The sequence below is a fragment of the Podarcis gaigeae genome (genome assembly GCF_964106915.1).
Source record: "Podarcis gaigeae genome assembly, chromosome: 15".
NCBI lineage: Eukaryota > Metazoa > Chordata > Lepidosauria > Squamata > Lacertidae > Podarcis > Podarcis gaigeae.
The window spans coordinates 40,521,796-40,542,530 of NC_139692.1; the positions used below are offsets into that span (position 1 = coordinate 40,521,796).

General features: G+C 44.0%; 1 protein-coding gene and 2 long non-coding RNA genes across 3 annotated transcripts in view; 2 read left to right on the forward strand and 1 right to left on the reverse strand.

The window, feature by feature from the left end:
- The window catches only part of TBX2 (T-box transcription factor 2), a 34,219-nt gene extending 31,472 nt beyond the window's left edge, over positions 1–2,747 (forward strand). Inside the window, exon 7 of the mRNA XM_083714523.1 lies at positions 851–2,747. Within this exon, the coding sequence (XP_083570649.1) occupies positions 851–1,297 (447 nt within the window). The 3' untranslated portion in view covers positions 1,298–2,747. The remainder of the gene's footprint in view (positions 1–850) is intronic.
- LOC310832777 lies at positions 1,705–9,260 on the reverse strand. Its single transcript, XR_014558431.1, has 2 exons — positions 8,629–9,260; positions 1,705–2,026 (listed from the first exon to the last, which is right to left on the reverse strand). It is a non-coding gene; the product is annotated as an uncharacterized lncRNA (long non-coding RNA).
- Positions 9,261–12,583: 3,323 nt separating this feature from the next.
- On the forward strand, positions 12,584–19,467 carry LOC310832744. Its single transcript, XR_014558396.1, has 3 exons — positions 12,584–13,038; positions 18,447–18,781; positions 19,117–19,467. It is a non-coding gene; the product is annotated as an uncharacterized lncRNA (long non-coding RNA).
- The last annotated feature ends 1,268 nt before the right edge of the window (positions 19,468–20,735 follow it).

Genomic DNA, 20,735 nt, shown 5'->3' on the forward strand with positions numbered 1-20,735 from the left:
GCTGGCTTCTACAAGGACAACACAAAGGGGGAGGGAGCTGACAGGCAGGACCCCCTCTGGGAATGGTTATGAAGGAGGAGGGAGGCAGGGTAAGGACTGGTGGAAGGCAGACTGAGCTTTGGGGGGGGGGGGCAGAGCCCCATTTGCCACTTTGGAGCAGTCTGTATTGTAAGCCCGTGCTTGTTCACCAGTTGCATAGCCCCTTCCGTTTGTTATCCAGATCAGCATAAGCAAAAAGAAAGAAAGAAAGAAAGAAAGAAAGAAAGAAAGAAAGAAAGAAAGAAAGAAAGAAAGAAAGAAAGAAAGAATTCCCTGCCTCAAAGAGCTTGCAAATTAAAAGCTGACCGCAGTAGAGAAATAAGGCTGGATATGCCAAACGTGCAGCAAACTCCGTGTGGGCAATACAAAAATAACAGAACATAATAAACAATGAACAGAAGTACAGCACAGTATATCCAAGACAGACTTAATATTGGGTTGGAAAAGTCCTTAAGACAAACCGAATTCCATGTTGTAATGTGAAGAGGGAGTCCTATGTGTCTGTATTTGCTGTCCCTAAGATAAAATCCCAGCAAACCGCGTAGAATTTTTCAGGGCCTTCCAAGCACTTGCGACAGGTAAAGCAGAAATTGACTGATTTGTCCATCTCTGGAATGGGAGGGTATGAATTGTAACACCAAGAGGGCAATAGATAACGTGCTAAGATGTGCGCATGCTTGCCTACACGGAGCCAAATCTGTTTGCTGTAATTTAACGCGATTCCTTTGCTTGTTCCTTTCAACTCTGCAACCGGTGGTTTTTCTGAGCTGTGGAATTTCGTAACCTCCTTTTTGTCTTTCCTTGTCCCCAGGGAATCCCGGTGCCTACTTTTGGTGGACTTTTCCCTTACCCGTACACTTACATGGCGGCGGCAGCTGCCGCAGCATCCGCCATGCCGGTGACCAGTGCCGCCACTGCCAGCTCGCTATCCCGGAACCCCTTTCTGAGCAGCGCCCGTCCTCGCCTGCGTTTCAGCCCCTACCAGATCCCGGTCACCATCCCACCAAGCACCAACCTCCTAACCACTGGCCTGCCTACCAGCTTGAATGCCAGCTCAGAAGGTTCAAAGCCCGGAAGCAGCAGGGAATCCAGTCCGCTCTCGGATCTACCCGTTCACAAACCCAGCAGCCAACGGGCCTCCTTGTCCCCTAAAGGGTCCTTAAAGGATTCCATCAATGAGCTCCAGAACATCCAGAGACTGGTCAGTGGTCTAGACACCCAGAGGGAAGTCTCTCCCGGAAGGGAATCGCCCAAGTGACTTAACCCTTGGGAGAGGCAGCCCCTCCAAAAGGGATCAGGAGATGCTGGGGGAAAAGGTGTGTACAGCACAGTATAAATATTTATTTTAAGAAAAGGAGGAGGGGGGATTTAAGATAAGGGAGGGTAAGGATGAGGGAGCCCAGGTGTGATGCACTACAGAGGCACCCAGATGGAACAGGGGAGGAAGGAGGCACACTACAACATTTGAGCATCACCCGTTGGTAAGAAGCATGGGAGAATTTTGGTGCTGACCTGGGTTCTGGAGGTCAGCCCCACAACCACATCTGCCCCCAAATGCACACTTGTTTCCTGGTTCTGGTTGTTGTAGCAGGATATATAGAGAGAGCTATGGTCTTGGAAGGGTATTGATTCAGGCCACCTATTCCTATAGCTTTTAAAAAAATAAAATAAAAAAAATCAGCACTGTTGGAAAAGGCATTTTGCTACTTTCTACCTATAAGGATGGAATTTCTGAAATGCGGACATTGTTTTCAAGCAGGAACAATGGGGGGAGAATTTTCTTTCCTCTTAAATCTACAAACTCTGGCTGACTGAACACTGGACATTCATTTGGGGCGCAGTACATAAGAGGACAGCAGACTTCTGAAAGTTGACATCCAGCTCCCCACTTTCCTGGGAGGCCATCAAAAATCATCCACAGTGATCTTTAGAAACTGGTACAGTCAGTGTGATTGACTTTCTTTCTTTCTTTTTTCTTGAACTCAACCTGTGTACCAGAAAAAAAAATTAAAAGAAACATAATATTTATGGAATAAATGGTAATTTGTGTAAATAAGCTATACGAATCCCAAAATATGCAAAAATTGGTATTAATTTATTCAGAGTTGTACATTGGAGTGTACATAATTAGAGTTTAACTCGTCACATTTCATTGTTTTGTTTTTTTCATTTTACGTGAGCATACATATTGTAAATGAAGACCTATTTAGCTCTTTGTGAATGGAAGAAAATATTGGGTTTTCTTTTTGACTTTTGTGTCTAAAAAAAAAAGGCTTACCCTGCCTGTTCAAAGACAATCGTGCCATCAGTACTGCTCTGAAGACATGGGGGGAGGGAGTTAAATCCTTTTTACAGGGACTCTACAGGGAACAGTGTCCCCTCCCAGTATATAACCATTGAAAATGAAATTTTAATGTTGAATGAATGGGGCAGCGGGAATCTCTTTTGGAGCGTGGGGTATTAAAAAAGAAATGCAGGAATAAACCTCAGGTTTTTATTTTTCACTCCAGAACAACAAAAAAGGAAAAAAAATAACCTTTAAAACTATACTAAAATTTAAAATATCACATGGACAGTGTGCTATATATTGTTTTAATTTTTTTTTAATGACATGATTAGAAAAGTGCTGGTTATTCGGGTATCTATCTGTTCAATTTTTTTTGATGAGTTCTCTCACATCTTTCAATAAAAAATATTCAAAGAACAAACCCCTCCCCTGATTTTCTCTCCTCTCTCTTTCTCTCTTCTTCACACAGAGAATCTAGACAGAATCTGTATCAGACAAATGGTCCACTGAGAGAATGTCCCATTTCTCTTGGTGGCCAACCAAGTGCCTTCAGGTATAGGAGGCAAAAGGTTTCCGCACTTTCCCATCATTGTCTGCCTGGCGACTGACACTCAGTTATATACTTCCTCCGAAACTGGAGGCTCCACACAGCCATCACAACTAGTAGCCATCAATAGGCTTATCCTCAATGAAAGAGTTGGAAGCCCTTGGGACTCCAGCTCCCATCAGCCCCAGGCAGCACAGCCAATGAGCAGGGGAATTATGGGGCATAATGGAGTTGTAGTCCTGCAGTGGCTGCTGGGCAACAGGTTCCCCACAGAGACACTGGCTTTAAAAAAAGCGGAGGCAGGTGTTTAGACCATTGGTCAACCACATCTCATGATCACACCATCCAATCTGCCTTTTGTGGAGAAAGCCTTTCTTTCACCTTAACTTTGTACAATATAGAATTATGTTATTTGGTATAAAAGAATTCATCCTGGGATGTTCTATAATTCAATTTATAACCTCCAGACCTGCAGCAAAATACACCCCAGTACATTAAAGGCATTGCAAGCCGGTATATGTCTCCTTGGAAGACAGTCCTAAAATGGCAGAGTGGAATATTTCTAAAATGGTGCTGCCTACCATTGGGCCTCCCTGTCTCCTGTCCCACCAGACTCATTGGGCACCAACAACCATGGACAACTGCCCGTCAAATTTTATTGGATGACCCCTGAATGCCAATATTATGAGCGAGGAAGGAGAAAGGCGGCTCTCCCTGGTCTATTTAGTCAAGCATTCTGTTCTCACGGCACAATTTCAGTGCTCCTGTGATTGGGGTCAGCCTAAGGCATTTTCCTGCCTGAGGCAAAAGTCAAGATGGCACCCCACCTAATTCCATGTGCAGAAGCCAGATGGGCTGACAGTTTGAATCTTAACACCGGCAGAAGAACACCATCTTCCACCCCATCTGGGTACAAGAGAAGCTGTGTGTGTGGCACACGCAGCGTTGCCCTCCGAAAATTCGCAGCTGCTCCTTGCCCCATAGGATTTGCTGTCCAATGACAGAGCCGGCCCTGCCATCAACCAGCTCCACATCTAAAGCACCCTCTGCCCATGGAGCTGCTAGGCCTGAGGTAGGCTACTTTCTAGCCCGGAAAGTCTCATCAGAGCTTAAGGACACATCTGAAGCAGGCAAGGACACTCAAGGAAAGTGGGGAGTATGGCTAGGGGGAGTCCCAAGGGCCAGAGGAGGGCTGCTTTCGGCCCCCAGGTCCTGAGGATTCCCACCCATGGGCTAGGCTTGCCCATCCTTCCTCTCTGGGCCATCTAATATGATTGAGATTGTGGATGTTGTCGCACGTAATATTCCATGGCACCCCCTTGGCCTCATCCAGCATGGTCAGGAATGGTGGGATTCAAAACATATGGAAGGCACTGCCTTGGCTACCCCTGCTTCAGAGTGCCTTGTTAGTTGCTGCTACGAACTCTTCTCTCGGGATATAACATTAGCTGAGGCCACTCTTTGAACAACCCAGTTACAGTTCCCAGTTTGCTCTTGGAAGAGGCATTGGTTTTTAAACCACTCTGAGAATTGTAGCTCTGAGCAGATCCACTGCACAAATTAAAGGCACTCGACTTTTCCCCAAAGGATCCTGGGAAATGTGGCTTGTTAAGGGTCTGGGAAATTGTAGCTCTGTGAGGGTTCCCAGGATTCCTTGGGGCGAGTAATGTGTATCAGGTGTGCTTTCACTATAGGATGTGGCCTTGCCCTCTGTGAAGGGGAGAGGAGTTCTCTCAGAGTCAGCACCCTTGAAAAACTACAACTCCCAGGATTCTATGCAGCCATGCCGTTAAAGCGGCATAGCTGTGCTTTAAATGTACGATACAGATTATTTCTCCTTCAATAGGCTGTGCTAGGGCATTGTGAGAAATTTTAATGATATCACTTCCCAACCCAGTCTCAAACTGCTTTCAGCTATCTTACACACCCCACAGTCCGTCTCAACCACAGTTTGCATATTTGGCTGCAAATATGCCACATATTTAAACACACACACCCTGCCCCACCAAGGAAATTTGGGAACTGTAGTATGGCCCTCAGGCCTCATAGGGCTACAGTTCCCAGCACCCTTAACAATGCTTTAAATGTATGGTGTGTACATAGCTTTTTACTCTGAGTCATTTGGTCTCAATTTGGGCTTCTTCTTTTTTAAATAACTGATGAGAAACCATGATAAATTTTTGAATATAAAGACTTTGCTTCTTTTCTTTCAAACTAGGAATATCCCTCCCCCCTTTCCCTTACTGATTCTTTTTCCGCTCTTGCTTCAGTCAGGACCATACATGATAATAATAATAATAATAATAATAATAATAATAATAATAATAATATGTTTGTTATTATTTTCAATTAGGGGATGTGTAGAAAGTCTGTTATAAATCCCAGCGGGTCTGCATTTCATTTTGATCAGGAAAGATTAAAATGCTTCAATTCACATCGACATCCGCTTCGCATTACAGAGATATAAATGGGAATGGGGGGCTGCAGATTGATTTAAAGTGACAGCAACAGAAATGCTCTCCGGCAAGATGGGGTAAGGCACAGGGTGGGGGCAGGGTGGGGGGGAACATTGTACCGTTTTGCTGTAATTAAACAAAACAAAACAACAACAATTTGGCTCTCACAATCCATAAAATCTTCCGTTCCTTTTCCTTTTGATTCCGATTGCCAACATAAACTGTTTCCCTTTGAACATGATCTTTCGCCTTAATTATGTTTGCAAAATGTGCTTCCCATCCTTGCAGAGAGGAAGCTTTTTATTGGTTTTTTGGCTTGATGAACTTTCTAGGATTTATCTCTCACAGGCTCCCTGGAACAAGATGTCTACATATTTCCCCAGCCGATGGGAGCTGGGGTTGCACAGCGACTAAGGCTGCAATCCTATGTGCCCTTTCTCCCCACCCCACCCCTCAATTCAGAGCGTGTGGGGCTTACTTGAGTGTAAACATGCCTAGGACCAAGCTACAGACATGTGAGTGGTGAGTTAAGGACTCTCTGGTTCAGATCTTACCATAAACTCACTTTTGACTATAGCTGCAGTCTGTTCCCATCTGCAATATGGGACAGTTCTACCCCTCCACTTTATTGTAACGGTTGCTGATAGAGCACCAACACAGAACTGATTAAGGACTTCTCTGCTTGCTTAGGCCACAGAGACAAACATGTAGGGCCTGCAACAAAATGTTGCAGCATGTGGAGCGCTGCTCCATTCCTTTCTATTCCGTGTCCTCTCTGAGGTCATTCCATTCCCATCCCAAGGTCACTGAGCATATTCAATCCATTCTGCTCTAAAGAACAACATAGCTGCTTTCTTGTTGCTGTCACAGGACTTGCTTCTGGGCCTTTTATGGCAACAACAACAGGCTGAGATTTAACAGGTGAAGCTTTCCCGGCTTCTCCTAGGGACAGTTTTCTGTTGCTAAAACAAACCACAGCGTTCCCACCAAAGGGAAACTTCCTGAGAAGTGTTAAATCTCAAGCAACAGGGTTATTCTTTCCATTGTGATGACCCCTGAAGATCTGGGGAAAGACTTGGGAGGTAGATAAACCACAGAGAGATCAGCAGAATCAGAAAAGGAATCCAACCTTTGTTTGAAAAGCAGTTCCAAACTTCACGACCGCACAAGAGTGGTTCCCTTACACACACTGTTCATTAAACTCTGGAATTAAATATGGTTAATAGAATCCTCCTCTTCTCACACTCCAAGAGGTGTGTGCTCAGTTGCCTTCCAAAATTGCCTGCCCAGCTGGACACACCTGCCCAGGCGCAATTCTTCCTAATGTCCCCTAATTCTGTTTTGTCCGTGGGCCCCATGCTGGGTTGTGGGACTTTGGAAGCCAACACATACTGTCAGATCTTCCCACATATACATATATTGTCAGACATAGCCAAAGATCCAGTCATTGTCCATATGGAGTAGGGGCAGGGAAGTGGATCCTGTCAGTAGGCTGGATCCCTACTTCCCGGCCCCTCCCTTGGGCCAACACGGACAGATGGGTGGGACTATCCACCAGTCAATCACCCTGATGTCATAACAACATCAAGCAATCCAGTTAAACAGAGGTCGCTGTAGCTGTCAATTAGCTGGTTGGTAGTTCCTTTAAAGATGCGTTTTCAGTGCCAATCAGCTGACTGGCGCAGGGAGCACCTGCCACCAAAGGGGCTGATAAGTTTTGGAGGAAGCGGTTTGAATCCAATCCGTTTCCTCTGCAGAGGGGAGATCAACTCTGTTTGGAGTTTCTTACGCAGCCAGTCTCAGCGGAGTTCTCTGTCAGTGCCAATCAGCTGATCCACACTGACAGGGAGCCCCAAATGCAAAGGAACAATCCAGAGGCCAGTGTGTTTTAGGCTTACAAAATGCCATAGATGCTCCTAAAATCCACTTTTCTTTTCTTTCTTAGAGGTTATTAAACATGAAGTGTTCCATCCCAGAAGCAGAATCATTTTTTCCCTTACTGTGGATCTTGCCTCCCCATCTTCCACCCCTGAATGTGATCTTCTCTGCTCCCACCACATCTCCAGTCCCCTACAAAGACCCCATCTGAAATGGAAAATTCTTTTTTCTTCCTCTTTGCAGCTGAGCCCTCCACAAAGGATAGGAATTGAACTTTCGCCTCTTCTTGCTCTCTCGCTTTCTCTCTCTCTCTCTCTCTCTGCTTTAAGTTCAGCTACATCGCTTTATGGTAAAGCAATAAAGGATGACATAAACAACCCCTTTTCTTCACCAATTACCCTTTCCTCATTCTCTGGAAGATTTATTAGTCAAATTGTTTGTCTTGGGAAAGAGGAGAGGAAAAAGCCAGGGGGGCTGGCTCCTTATGAACAGGGCGCCCTCTGCTGACAAAGCCTAATTAGTGTTGTAACGATGGTGACATACAGACCACCGAACATTTCAAGTGCATCGTTTTAAAGCACATTCCCACACCCTCAAATAATAACCCCGGGAAATGTAGTTTGTTAAGGGTGCTGGGAATTGTGTCTTTGGGAGAGGGTCAACTACAGTTCCCAGGATTCTTAGAAGAAAGTCATTTGCTTTAAATGGTTGGTGTACATGCAGCCTATGAAAGCTTTGTGAGTATCTAGACCAAGCAAGGGGGAAATAAATAAAAACTAACTGCCCTTAACATTTATACAATGCTTTCATGTGTTAAAGCACTTACAATGTGATATCTAGTTGAAATCTGCACAACCTCCCCTGTAAAGCAGGGGGGAGGCCAAATGCTGTCCCTCAAGCGTTTCTATCTAGCCCTTGGGAAAGTCCCAGGGAGTTCCCCTGGTGCCGCTGCCCCTCCTTCTCCATTACTTTTGTCTGGCTGGAATGAGTCCTTGAACTCTGGCAATACCTTGTACTTGGCCGAGATAGAGATATGGGTTGGAAGCCTCTGGTTTTTCACAGAATCAGAACTGCAAAGTTGGAAAGGACCATGAGGGTCATCTAGACCAACCCACTGCAATGCAGAAATCTTTTGCCCAACATGTGGCTCGAACCCACGGCCCAGAGATTAAGAATTTTGTGCTCTATCAACTGAGCTATCTGTGGCCCCCAATTTATTTTTGTTGGTTCTTTCTGGGGTGGGAAACTGCATGTTCCTTTGACGACAATCATTCAATTCTGCCTCATCCATACCACTGGCATGTGGACCCCAGAAGGTTATCCAGAAGGGAATGTGGCCCTCAGGCTGAACATGGTTCACCATTTGGCGGTGTAAGAATTGGGGGTTCAAGTGGACAAATTCAGTTTGGTTCTCCTTTTACCTGTTCTGCACTTCCCGAAACAATGTGCACTTCTCAGCATTTTGCGATCCCCTTCTCTGGCCAAATACTGTGTGCAAAAATGCATGCGTTGGTGAAAATGACATACAACAGTGAAATGCTGATTAATCCTCCTGAGGTGTTGCTTTAAGAAAGATCACAAATGTGGCAAATGGAACTTAAAAGAAACAAAGTAAAATTAATGCTTGCCCATTCCTCATAAGGATGGAGTGTGCCTTTTGCGTGATCTTGATCAATCATAGAATTGTAGAGTCCAGAAGGACACTAAGGGTCATCCAGTCCGACCCCATGCGATGAAGAAATGGAAAATGGCGGTGGCTGTTGAGATTTGGGTGGTGCACCTATGCAGTGGGAATCTTGCAGGGGAGAAAAGCTGTGCAAGACCGATTCTGGTGAAACCATGTGAACTCAAGCATGCGAGCTAGAGCTTGAAGCGGACGGCGTCTCCCGGCACAGCTTGATCTCCGCTGCTTAACCAAACGGGCGTGTGAGATTTTTCTGCTGCAACAGAGCTGAAGGCACACCTGCCAGCCTGCACAGCACAGGGCGGGAGGCAGGGGGCTGAATGCTTGACAGATCCCCCAGTATCTGTCCTTCCTGGCTCCCAGTACATTTCCAGTACGTTTCCGAGCAAAAGTGTTGGTGCTGACCTTTAAAGCCCTAAACAGCCTCGGTCCTGTATACAGTGGTACCTCGGGTTACATACGCTTCAGGTTACAGACTCCGCTAACCCAGAAACAGTGCTTCAGGTTAAGAACTTTGCTTCAGGATGAGAACAGAAATTGTGCTCCAGTGGCGCAGCGGCAGCAGGAGGCCCCATTAGCTAAAGTGGTGCTTCAGGTTAAGAACAGTTTCAGATTAAGTACGGACCTCTGGAATGAATTAAGTACTTAACCTGAGGTACCACTGTACCTGAAGGAGCTTCTCCACCCCCATCATCCAGCCCGGACACTGAGGTCCAGCGCCTAGGGCTTTCTGGCGGTTCCCTCGCTGCGAGAAGTGAGGTTACAGGGAACCAGGCAAAGGGCCTTCTTGGTAGTGGCCCGTGCCCTGTGGAACGCCCTCCTAGCAGATGTCAAGGCAATAAACAACTATTTTACTTTTAAAAGACAACTGAAGGCAGCCCTTTTTAGGGAAGTTTTTAATTTCTGACGCTGTATTGTTTTTAATATTCGGTTGGAAGCCGCCCAGAGTGGCTGGGTATAAATTATTATTATTATTATTATTATTATTATTATTATTATTCCTCCCCATATGCTTTGAGCTCTCTCTCTCTCTCTCTCTCTCTGTCACACACACACACACACTCACACTGCCAAGTTGTCCCTCACTTACTGTCCTCAGAACCCTCCCTGCACTATGATGGTCAAAGTGGTGTTCAGGGAATGTGTAGAAAATTCCGGAAACTTGCCCAACAGCAGGGCTGTTCTTATGTCAAATCCCCAGTCAGCCATGAAGTGTTAATGTTTAATATATATATATATGTAACGCAATCTGTAAGTCTAATACAGAGGTGGATAACTTGAGGCTCTCAGGCCAGAAGACACAGGGGAGCCAGGCAGGCCCATTGGCCAACTGAGGGGCCTACTCCAAGTCCCCCGGTAGAGGCAAAGGGGGGCCCCTTTGGTAATGGGCCTACAATTTCCCATCAGGCCCATTGGTTCGAGGCTCCTGCCCTCTGCAGTAGGAGAAAACAAGCTTGCTCCATCTTCCATGGGACAGACCTTCAAATGGCTATCACAGGTAGGGAAAAGGTTATGGCACTCAGGTCAGGCTCTTAAATCCCCACACAACCATGAAGCTCATTGGAGGACCGTGAGCCGGGCACAGACTCTCAGCTGAATCTACCTCATAGGGTTGTAATGTGGATAAGTGCAGGTGGGCAACCATGTTAAATATCAGACAGGCACCATCTGACCATTATGTTTCCCTCCCCTTATGGTCTTGATTTATCGACTACTTTTAAAACGAGGCTGCATTTTAAATTGCATTTTAACCTGTATTTTAAATTGGTTAGTCCCCCCCCCATTATGTTTTTTACTGTGATTTTATTGGTGTTAGCCGCCCTGAGCCCGGCTCTGGCCAGGGAGGGCGGGGTATAAAATAATCATCATCATCATCATCATCATCATCATCATCATCATCATCTCTGTTGCCTTTCTGACCCCTCCTGAAGACCTTCCTCTTCCAACACGGCTTTTAAGGAGACATCTTTCTCAGTCTGCCTCTGTATTGGAACAGTTTTTTTAAAATAGATTTTTTAGTGTGTTTGCTGCCCTGGGCTCCTTTGAGAGAGAGGGCAGGCTATACATTTAATGAATTGGTGTGTACTGCCTTGAGCTCTTTGGAGGGAGAGCAAGATGGTTTATATAAGATACAGAGGAAGGGCATTGAATACTCCTGAAGACAATTTGCCTGGGAATTACATAGGCTGGAAAATTATCTAGGCAGATGTTGCAACCAGCTATTGTAAGAGGAAAACATCACCCTATTTTTCTCTCTGATAAACGGGTTTGGTGGGAGGTTTTGTTTCTTTTTGAAAACTAAAAAAATTCAACAAAAACCTTTAGAAAACAACAACACCCTGCCAAACCTATTTATCCAAAGGCAAAAGCAGAACCAAAGATGTAGGTTGTCGGTAATACAGTTTTGGCTTTCTTAAAAAGGGAGAGTTGTTGTTGCTCTCAAGTCTTGTTCGGGAGTTTCCTGCTGGTCCACCAGCAGGTCTCTTCTGACGTCCTTACAAATTTGGTTCATCAAACATCTTGCTGATTTTACTGCCCTGTCCCAATGAGCCGGGAATATCCTTTAGCCTCCCAGAAAGGGGTTAATAATTTTCTGAGATTTGGGTAAGAAAGGCTGGGGGGGGCGCAAGGGGGGGAGAAAGAGATGGACGCCTGGCTTTGCTGGCAGCAGACAGTCCTTTGTCCAGGAGTCAGTGGCTGACGCCTTCTTCCTCAATATGAGGCCCCTCCTGGCTCCTGGACAAAGAGAAAGCGGGTTGATCCATCAGGCGCGGCTCCCAATTAGAAGAGCCTTGCTTGTGTTTGTCTTAACTTATTTTCTCCCCCTCCCCGCCCCCAGTTCGCCCTAGAGCGCCATTGTCCCCGTCTGTTATCTCCCAATTAACAGCAATTGCACACTCAAGGAGAGCCAGCCTTTGTCTGAGGTCATCTATCTGGGGTGGACGGACAATGTCTGTATCTGTGTGTGTCTGCACAGGCCTATCTTGTGCACTGATTAATTTTACTGAAAAATATTTTTAAAGCAACCCTGGCTGAGATGTTTTGCTGCTGGGGGCAAAGCAATGGTGCACCCTCCCTCCTTGCAATTCAAGGTGCACTGTCCCCAAGCTATTTTAGCACCTGAGACGGAAAAATCCCACAAGTCCCTCTCCTCCTGGAGAGCTGCTGCCAGTCAGTGTTGACAATACTGAGCTAGGTGGACTCAGGGCAGCTTCCTTTGCTCCTAGAGAAAATTCATTGCCGTTGGGCCTTTTTTAATAGAAAGGCAAGGAGCAGAGGTATTAAATAAAACTCAACTTTCAGGGTGGCATGAGAGTTCCCTTGAATTTTTTCCAGCTTTTATTTTGAGGCTTCCATTTCAGGCTTGGACTATGTCTCTATCACATTTAGCATTTCTAGGATGCATAAACATCCTAAGTGTTCTGATCAACTGAATGATACTGGCTACCATGATCTGCAAGGGGAGATCAAACCTGATACCATCCATCGTCCAGTGAAGAAGAAACTGCTCTGGTGCTTGCTTTCCTCTTCCCTCCCTAGTCCTTTTCCTCTTGTGTTGTGTCTATCAAGCACCAATATTAATAGTGATAATGATACCTAGTACAGAGTAAGTCCCATTGGACTTACTTCTGAGTAAACCTGCTTAGAATTACCTTGTTAGTCTGTGAGGTCCAAGCATTGCAGGACCTGTGTACGTTTTCCTTTTCATCTCCTCCCATTGCTGTCAGCTGTATAATTAAAGCAGTTGCACCAATGCTGCCAAGCTCTTCACAAGTTATTAATAAGGTCACGGAGGTTAAGATACTTCAAGGTCTCTTTTTGCTGTGCTCTTCTCTTTTTTTAAAGGCACTCATTAAAGGATGAGTGACTGATGGCTGCTTCAAGTGACTGGGAATTGATTTCAGAAGAGCTGACAAAAGGGGGTGCCTTCATTCAAGACGGCATCTATTTATCCATCAATAACATTTGTGTCCTTCCTTCAAGAAGCTCAGCATGGCATGTGTGAGGATTGCCCTATTTTTATCTTCCCAACAGCCCTGGGAGGTAGGCTAGGCAAGGCAAGGGAGAGCACCAATGGACAAGCTTCATGGCTGCATAGGAATCTGAACCCAGTTCACATTTCCCGAAACGATATGCAAACTGAAATGTGGGTATCCTTTGAAATTGGCACTACTCTGAATTTTGCAATGCTGTTTCCTGACCAAATTTATGTGCAGAAATGCATACATTAGGGGGAAGTGCATGAAATGCACATTTTTATGAAAATAACATACAGCTTTCTTTCTACAACTGTGACTATAGTGTATTTTAATTTTTGTCAACCTTCCCTGGAATTAAATTTTGATGAAGGCAGTACTGAAAAGTTTTAAATAAATAAAACATTTATCCCCAGAGTACAGATGGAAAACTGAGGCTGAGAGATAGTAGCTTGCTTTGGGCTCCTTCAGGAATTAATGAGTAAGGTTCGAACCAGGCGTTTCCTGGGTCATAACTCATTCTCTTAACCACGACAGTACATCAGGTCACTGTGGATTTAGGAGTGTTTTCTTATGGACCAACACAGCTGCCTTTGTTTTTGCTTTTGTTTTTGCCTTTTATATATACGGTGCCTCCCTATTAAAAGACTGCGCTAACCATGGTTGAAAACCCAAAGCATGGCTTGAATTTCCAAATGCACCAGGAAACTGTGGTGTAGAGCTATTTGGCCGCTTTTGCCCTTCCATGTGCTTACAACTCCTGTTTCTATAGCACAGTGGTCTCCACAAATTGAGCAAGTCAAAACCATTTTTTTGCAATTTAGACACCCGCCTTTAGCTGCAACTTGGCACAGTGTCTGTGCAGAGCTGGCAGTGCAGGTGGTGTGAACCTTTTTAGTCTGAGAGGCAACTTTCCAGGGAGCACTTGTTAGCAGTGGGCACGACTAGAGGAAACCTGGGCAGAGCAACAAACGTACATTCTATTCTTTTGCACAACAGGCTAGTTCAGGGTTTACCAAACTTGAGTCTCCAGCTGTTTTTGGACCAAAATTCCCTTCATCCCTGAGCACCGGTCCTGCTAGCTAGGGATGATGGGTTGTAGTCCCTGGGCTAGTTTATACACACACTTGCAAAACACTCCTTATTCTCCATCCAGGCAAGCAATAAGCACCATCAGAACTCAAAGACATATTCTGGTTGTGCAAAAGCATTCAAGGTGCAAAGGCACTTAAGGGTGTGCCTTGAGGAGAATTCTGTGGGTCAAAGAGAGAGACCTGGATTTGGGCTCCTAGGTCTGAGGTTTCCCACCCCTTCTGTAATGGTAGAAGATCGACCTTCCCTTCTGGCTCCACTTCCTTTGTTCCTTTGCTCAGTTGTAGAGCATCTGCTTTGCACACAGAAGGGTCAGTCCCTGCTTATCTTCAAGTTAGGACTGCCTGAAATTCCGCTGCTAGCCAGTGTAGACAATATTGAGCCAAATAGACAACTTGGTATAAAGCAGCTTCCTGTGTGCCTACCTCCTGTGACTGCACAACACCCCAAATTCCTGCTGGCTCCCCATCATCACAGCTGCATGCTGGCAGTGAGGTGGGGAAGAGCCAAGAGGCGCAGAAGCCCAGTACAAATGTTGTTTAAAAAGCTGCTTTTCCCAGGATCATTTAAAAAGCACACACATTAATTTGTTGGGGTTTCTTCTTCTTCTTCTGAACATGTCCAGATCGTTGTTCTTTCCCACGGCCTCATAAGGCGAAACTGGAAATTCTGAGGGAGGAAATATATGTGTGTATATATCTGTTCCATGAAATGCTTCCTCTTGTCAGGAACATTTGACTATATTCATATCTTAACTGAGTCTCTGGAAATGAGAGTTTTTTCTTTTATCTGCTTGACGATACTGTCAGAGCTCATCTAATTTATAAACAGTTCCTGATGTAACGGAAGGTTAAGGAAGTAAAATATTATTTCACATTCCACCATCTCCCCCCAAGACTCCAAAGTCCTCCCATCGCAGCGTGCTTTATTTTTAAAATTGTCTTTAAAAAAACACTTCTTTTTTCATATTTAGTTGCTGTGTATAATCACAGGAATCGTAGCTTACCTTTCCCACAACTACATTCCCAACACCTTTAACAAACTACAGTTCCCCACATCCTTTGGGGGAAGCCCTGTGCTTTCAATGTACAGTGTGCACAGAGCCTTAAGCACATTTTTTATTTAGCTGTATGCTGCTTTTCCAAGGTGGGCCATGTCCAAAGTGGCAATAAATATTTGAGCTTGTATCCAGTGGCATACCTACTCAGAACAGACCCATGGAAATGAATGGACCTGACTAACCCAGGCCTATTGATTTCAGCTGGTTTACTCTTAGTATGGCTTAGTTCGATACAACCCTATATAAATAATCAAACCACAGCATCGTATATGAACGTTACCAAAATATGGAGAGGGGTATTCATTCTTATGTACAGAAAACATTTGGAACAGCTGGATACCATTTTGACAGATGGTTCGTTATTAGTTTTTATTTATTTCATCAATTTGTACAACACTTTGGTCATAGTTGTCTCTCAGTGGTGACGGCATTGACTACAGATGCTGTTTAAGCAGGAGAAACTGTAACCAAGATCTTGGGGTTGGGACTCTGCCCAAGTGCCCTCCAGGCCATGTCTCTTCAGCATCCCTGCTCTGAATCCTCCCCGAATGCTTTTGCATGACTGGAGTGCCTCAGTGAACTGTGATAATGCCTCTTGCTTCCTGGATGGAGAGATGGGGGTATTGCCTTGAAACCTGACTTTTCCATGACTGGAAGGTAGTCTGCCCTCCATTGCCCCACCTACTTTTGCATGTAGCCACACCTACTTTTGCATGTGGTCCCACCCACCAATGGCATGCAGCCGCTGGAAGGTTGCCCACAATGGAACTCAGCCCCCAGTCTGAAAAGGGTTCCCCTACCCCTACTTTAGAGCAATAATGGTCACTGAGTTTGTAGCCCTAGTGAACAGGCCAAAAAATGCAGATACTCATGAGGACTATGCACAAGTGATCTGAAGGACAGGCATAGCCCACATGAGATTAGAAGCTAGCCTTAATCTAGGAAGATTGTGCAGGAAGAATGATGTCTCTGTCATGAAAGCAGGGCAAAGAGTGGTTTCTTGCTGTCTTCCGTGTTAGTGATTCAGTGATTCAGAATTCAGTGTAGGTTATTGATTTGATTTTCTATCTGTTGTTTGTAAAATTCATCTAAATAGAATGAATGCACAGAAAATGGTCAGAAACATCTAGGTTATTTTTAAAAAATCCTTTGCTTAACATTATTTATTGACATTTCCAAGGAAATTTAAAGAAACTCTCTCTCTCTCTCTCTCTCTCTCCCCCCTAGCATTATGTTTACAGAAAATGCTTGTAGGTTAAGGATACAATACCTTTAAGCCTTATGTAAAACATAAGTGAAAAAAATCATACTGTAAAGGCCTGCCTAAAAAATAGTTTTTTAGAGACATCCTGCCAAACTGGATGTAGGGGGAACCCTTTTACAGCCTGCTACTCTAAAGGCCAACCAAACTTCCAGGGTGTGGGGAACCTCCAGAAATGCCCCATCAGTGGATCTTGGTGGTCGAGGTGGAATATAAGGGTACCCCAATCAGTCCTCTTAACCTAGATTTTGTCAGACTTACAAAAATAGTGAAGCCAAAAGCAATGACCCTTCCTGTTTGAATCCTAAGGACTTTGTTAGGACTGGGGCTCTGGAAATAATCTAATGTACCCACCCCATGGAGACATCAGGACTGATGAGGAGGCCCACCTTTAGGTGGCGCACTTGGGTAATTTTTGACTCTGGGCTAATTTTTGGAGGAGGATCCTCTTTAAATAATTATTTGTATTATTACTTCAAAATTAGTACTCCCCGGGGAGGCTCGCCTGTTGCCTTCATTGCATATCTTTCAGTGTCAGGCAAAAAACTTCTCTTTTCACCCAGGGCTTTGGCTGATTAAACAATCTACAGCCTTTAAATGCGTCTCTCTCTGTGTGTGTTACTGATTGTTATGTATTTTGTGTTCTTATATTGCTAACCACCCTGTGATATTTGGATGAAGGGTGGTATAGAAATTAAACAAACAAATGATAAAAATGTGGGTCTGTGGCTTTTCCTGCCAAGGTGTCAGAGGGCAGAGCTGCGTGCTCTGTGCCACCTAGCCTGTATCCCTTAAGCTGCGGAGGATGCTATCCTGTTGCCAGTGTTGATAGTGGCAGAGCTCAGAAGCTAAGCAATCGCTTTGCATGCAGAAGGTTCCAGGTTTGATCCTGGCATCTCCAGGCAGATTTGAGAATGTCCCCTATCCGAAAGCTCAGGGGGCAGCTGCCAATCAGTGTTGGCAATACTGAAGGAGATGGACAGATGGTCTGATTCAGGGTAAAGCAGCTTTTTGTGACCCGAAAAAGTAAGATGCAACTGTTAGAATGGTTGGCTTCTTTATGTGGAATGGAGCGGGTAGGAAAATGGCTCTGAGTTCAAGCTTTATTATGATGTACTGTCAAATGTCTCCTCGGGAACCAGGGTGAAGCTTCCAGACCTGCATGAGGGTTAATGGAGGCAGTGGTGGGAAGACAAGGAACAGAAATGCTACGATCTTCAAGTCACGGTCTCCTAAATTTCATATCTATCCTCTCCTGGCTGGGAAAAAAAAAGATTTGGTTACATAACACCCCACCCCCATTCCTAGTAGAACTAGGCAAATAAAAACCAGATCCCATTATTCTGATTATAAACTTTCTGTTTTGTTTTATTTAGCAAACTTTGCTGCTGATCCTTCTGTATAAAGAAACACTCGCTAACCATTGCTCCTTTCTCAATGTGTTTGGCGGCTCTCTAAATGAAGTTTTAATTTCTGCAGTCCCGTTTTTAAATGGCTGATAGGAAAAAGGATTTTTTTTTTTGCTAGCAACATTAAAGCTTGGCGTTTCAGTCTTCAAAGGCTGAGTTTTGCTTCTTGTTTAATAACCTTTCTGTGCGGGCGTTTTAAAACTCTGTCGTGCCTTTTGCAATCTCAAAGGACAGAGGGTAGCAATGGTCAGGTAATTCTGCATCCTGCCACCAGATGTCGCCCAATGTCAAAATCCAGATTGACAGAACCTCCCGTTGAAAACAGGTTAGCAAATTACATCGCTATTGTATCTCTCCGGATTTATGTAAACTCTTAAGAAAACAAGGGTGCTCTTTTGGAGCACGGAGCGCGCTTTAACCACCCAGTAGCCCATACAGTTAGGCTGCAATCCTATACCCAGTCTCCTGGAAATAAGCAAAGCTCAATTGAGCTCAAAGGGAATTACATTTGAGTAGACATAGGACTGTGCTGCTGGAATGCTGGGTGAATTTATTTATTTTATTTTATTGGGGAAAAACAAAAGAAAGCCTCGAAATGGGTTACAAGAAAAGTATAGCAATAAAATTATCAGTAGAAAAAACACTTAAAAGCATTCAAGCAATAATAAAAATTGGCAATAAACAGAGATTAAAACACATGTAAACATTCTGCATCTTCTTTGGGCAGGCTTGTCTAAACAAAAATGCTTTTAGCAGGTGCTGGAAAGAGTACCAGGAAAGTTCCTTCCTGACAGGTGACACCCAAAACAGTGTTAGTTCTGCAGATCGAAGCAGTCGAGTGGACCTATATGGTTTCACAGGTAAACCTGGTCTCAAGTTGTTAATAGAAACTCACAGAAACACTTTGAACTTGGCCTGGCAGCAAATCAGCAGCCATGGCATGTCTCCGCAGTACAGGTGTTGTATGCTGGCAGAGTCTTACACCTGCTAGCAATTATGCTGCAGCATTCTGCATTAATTGTAGGCTCCAGATCAAGCAAAAGACCCACATAGTGCACATTGCAGTAGGCCAGTCTTTTTTTCTTTTTGCAGTAGTCTAGTCCAGTGTTTTTCAACCTTTTTTGGGCAAAGGCACACTTGTTTCATGAAAAAAATCACGAGGCACACCACCATTAGAAAATGTTAAAATTTTTAACTCTGTGCCTATATTGACTATATATAAAGTAATTCTCTTGAATAGGAATCAAATAAACACAAGGAAAGTATTTTATAATTACTTTATTATGAAATAGTAAGTAAACAGAAATATGAAAAATTATAAAATACTTTATTTTTAAATCTTTCGAATTTTTCAATTTCCCCCCCGGCACACCAGGCAACATCTCGTGGCACACTAGTGTGCCGCGGAACAGTGGTTGAAAAACAGTGGTCTAGTCTCTCCCTGCCCCACTTTTTTTGAAGAAAGCATCCAGTGCAAGAACTGCTGTGACTGGTCTGGAAGTGGATAAATACGAACTTATCTTATTTTCTCTGCCTCTCACTCTCTCCTGAATCTGAAATGGTTCAAGTATGCTGTTGTTTAGAACTTCTTTCTATATTTAGAGTTGTTGTTTTTAAGTGTTTCACATGCAATTGTTTTAAATTGTTTTCATAAAGATGTAACTATTTTATATATGACATATTCTTAATGACTAATAACATTATATGTAAATCTATACCCGAGATGCTGGTTTAGAAGGCGGTTAATAAATCAATTATAATTATAATATTGTAAATCACTTCAAAATGCCTCCTGGGAATCAATTAATAAATGAAATTATTATTATTATTATTATTATTATTATTATTATTATTATTATTCACAGCTTCCTGTGTTCCTAAGGAGACCACACAGGGGATGGATTGTTCCTGTTTGACATTGGACTTCAGTGTTGCTTATTCTGATGCTGCAAAGCAAATTTTTATCTTCTTACGAACACTGCCTTCCATATTAAATCAAGATAAACATAAAGAGAAGAAATGCATTACACCAATAAACAGAAGAAATGCGTTACACCATAAACAGAAGAAATGCATTACACCAACCTTCAATATTTTGAAAGCATTCTGTAGGTATGATTTGTTTAGGGGGTTTTTCCTGCAGCTCCGAAAACTACCTGCACAGATGAGCGGAATACACAGCCAACCTGTTTAATTGTGCATTCAACCCAACTTGCTTCCGTGGTGCTTGATTGATGCTTACCCTTTGTAGAGCATTTGTTCTGATTTATTTCAGGGGGAGGGCATGCAGCAAGGAACATTCACCCTGATTTGTTTGCAAAGGTTATACACCTTCCCATCAATTGATCACCATCCCACACTTTTTAGTGCATTGTCCGGTCAATTTTCTATCCACAAAAAAATAATAATTTAAAGTTGATTTGTTATACTGGAGAGGCAACCCACTTTATAACTTCACAAATTATAAATTTCCAATATCTAACTGAACACACATCGAATAAAGTGACCGTCTTACAGCAGCCACAGGGTACGGATTGCCTTGGCTGGATCTGAACTCAGGGCCACCTATTCCAGAACTCCGTTGCCAACTGTGGCCAGCCAGATGCTTCAAGGAAGCCCACAAGCCAGGGCCTCGCCCCTCTTGCCTGCTCTTGATACCCAGCACTCTGAATTTTACAGCTTCTGCTTTGCAGAAATCTGCCTCCCCTGCTTGCATAAAAGCAAAGCACCCATATATATAAATAATGTCTGCCAGGAATGTTGGTGATCCCACCACTAGGGGGAGTGTGTCCTTCTCAAGCAATTTCCATCATATTACTCTTAGTTTCACTCCTTAGCATCTCGCCGTTGTCCGGCAAATTAGCATCACCAGCATCACCACCGACAAAATGCTTTAGCAAAGAAAGTGGTTTTTGTTTGCTGTCAGGCTCATGCTTTAATCCTGAGTGGCTGGATTCTGTATTTAAAAGCTAGAATTGAGGCAGAGCAGTAGAGAAACCGCCTAAGACAGAAAATCCCAAAACAGCAGTCTTCCCCTATGACAGT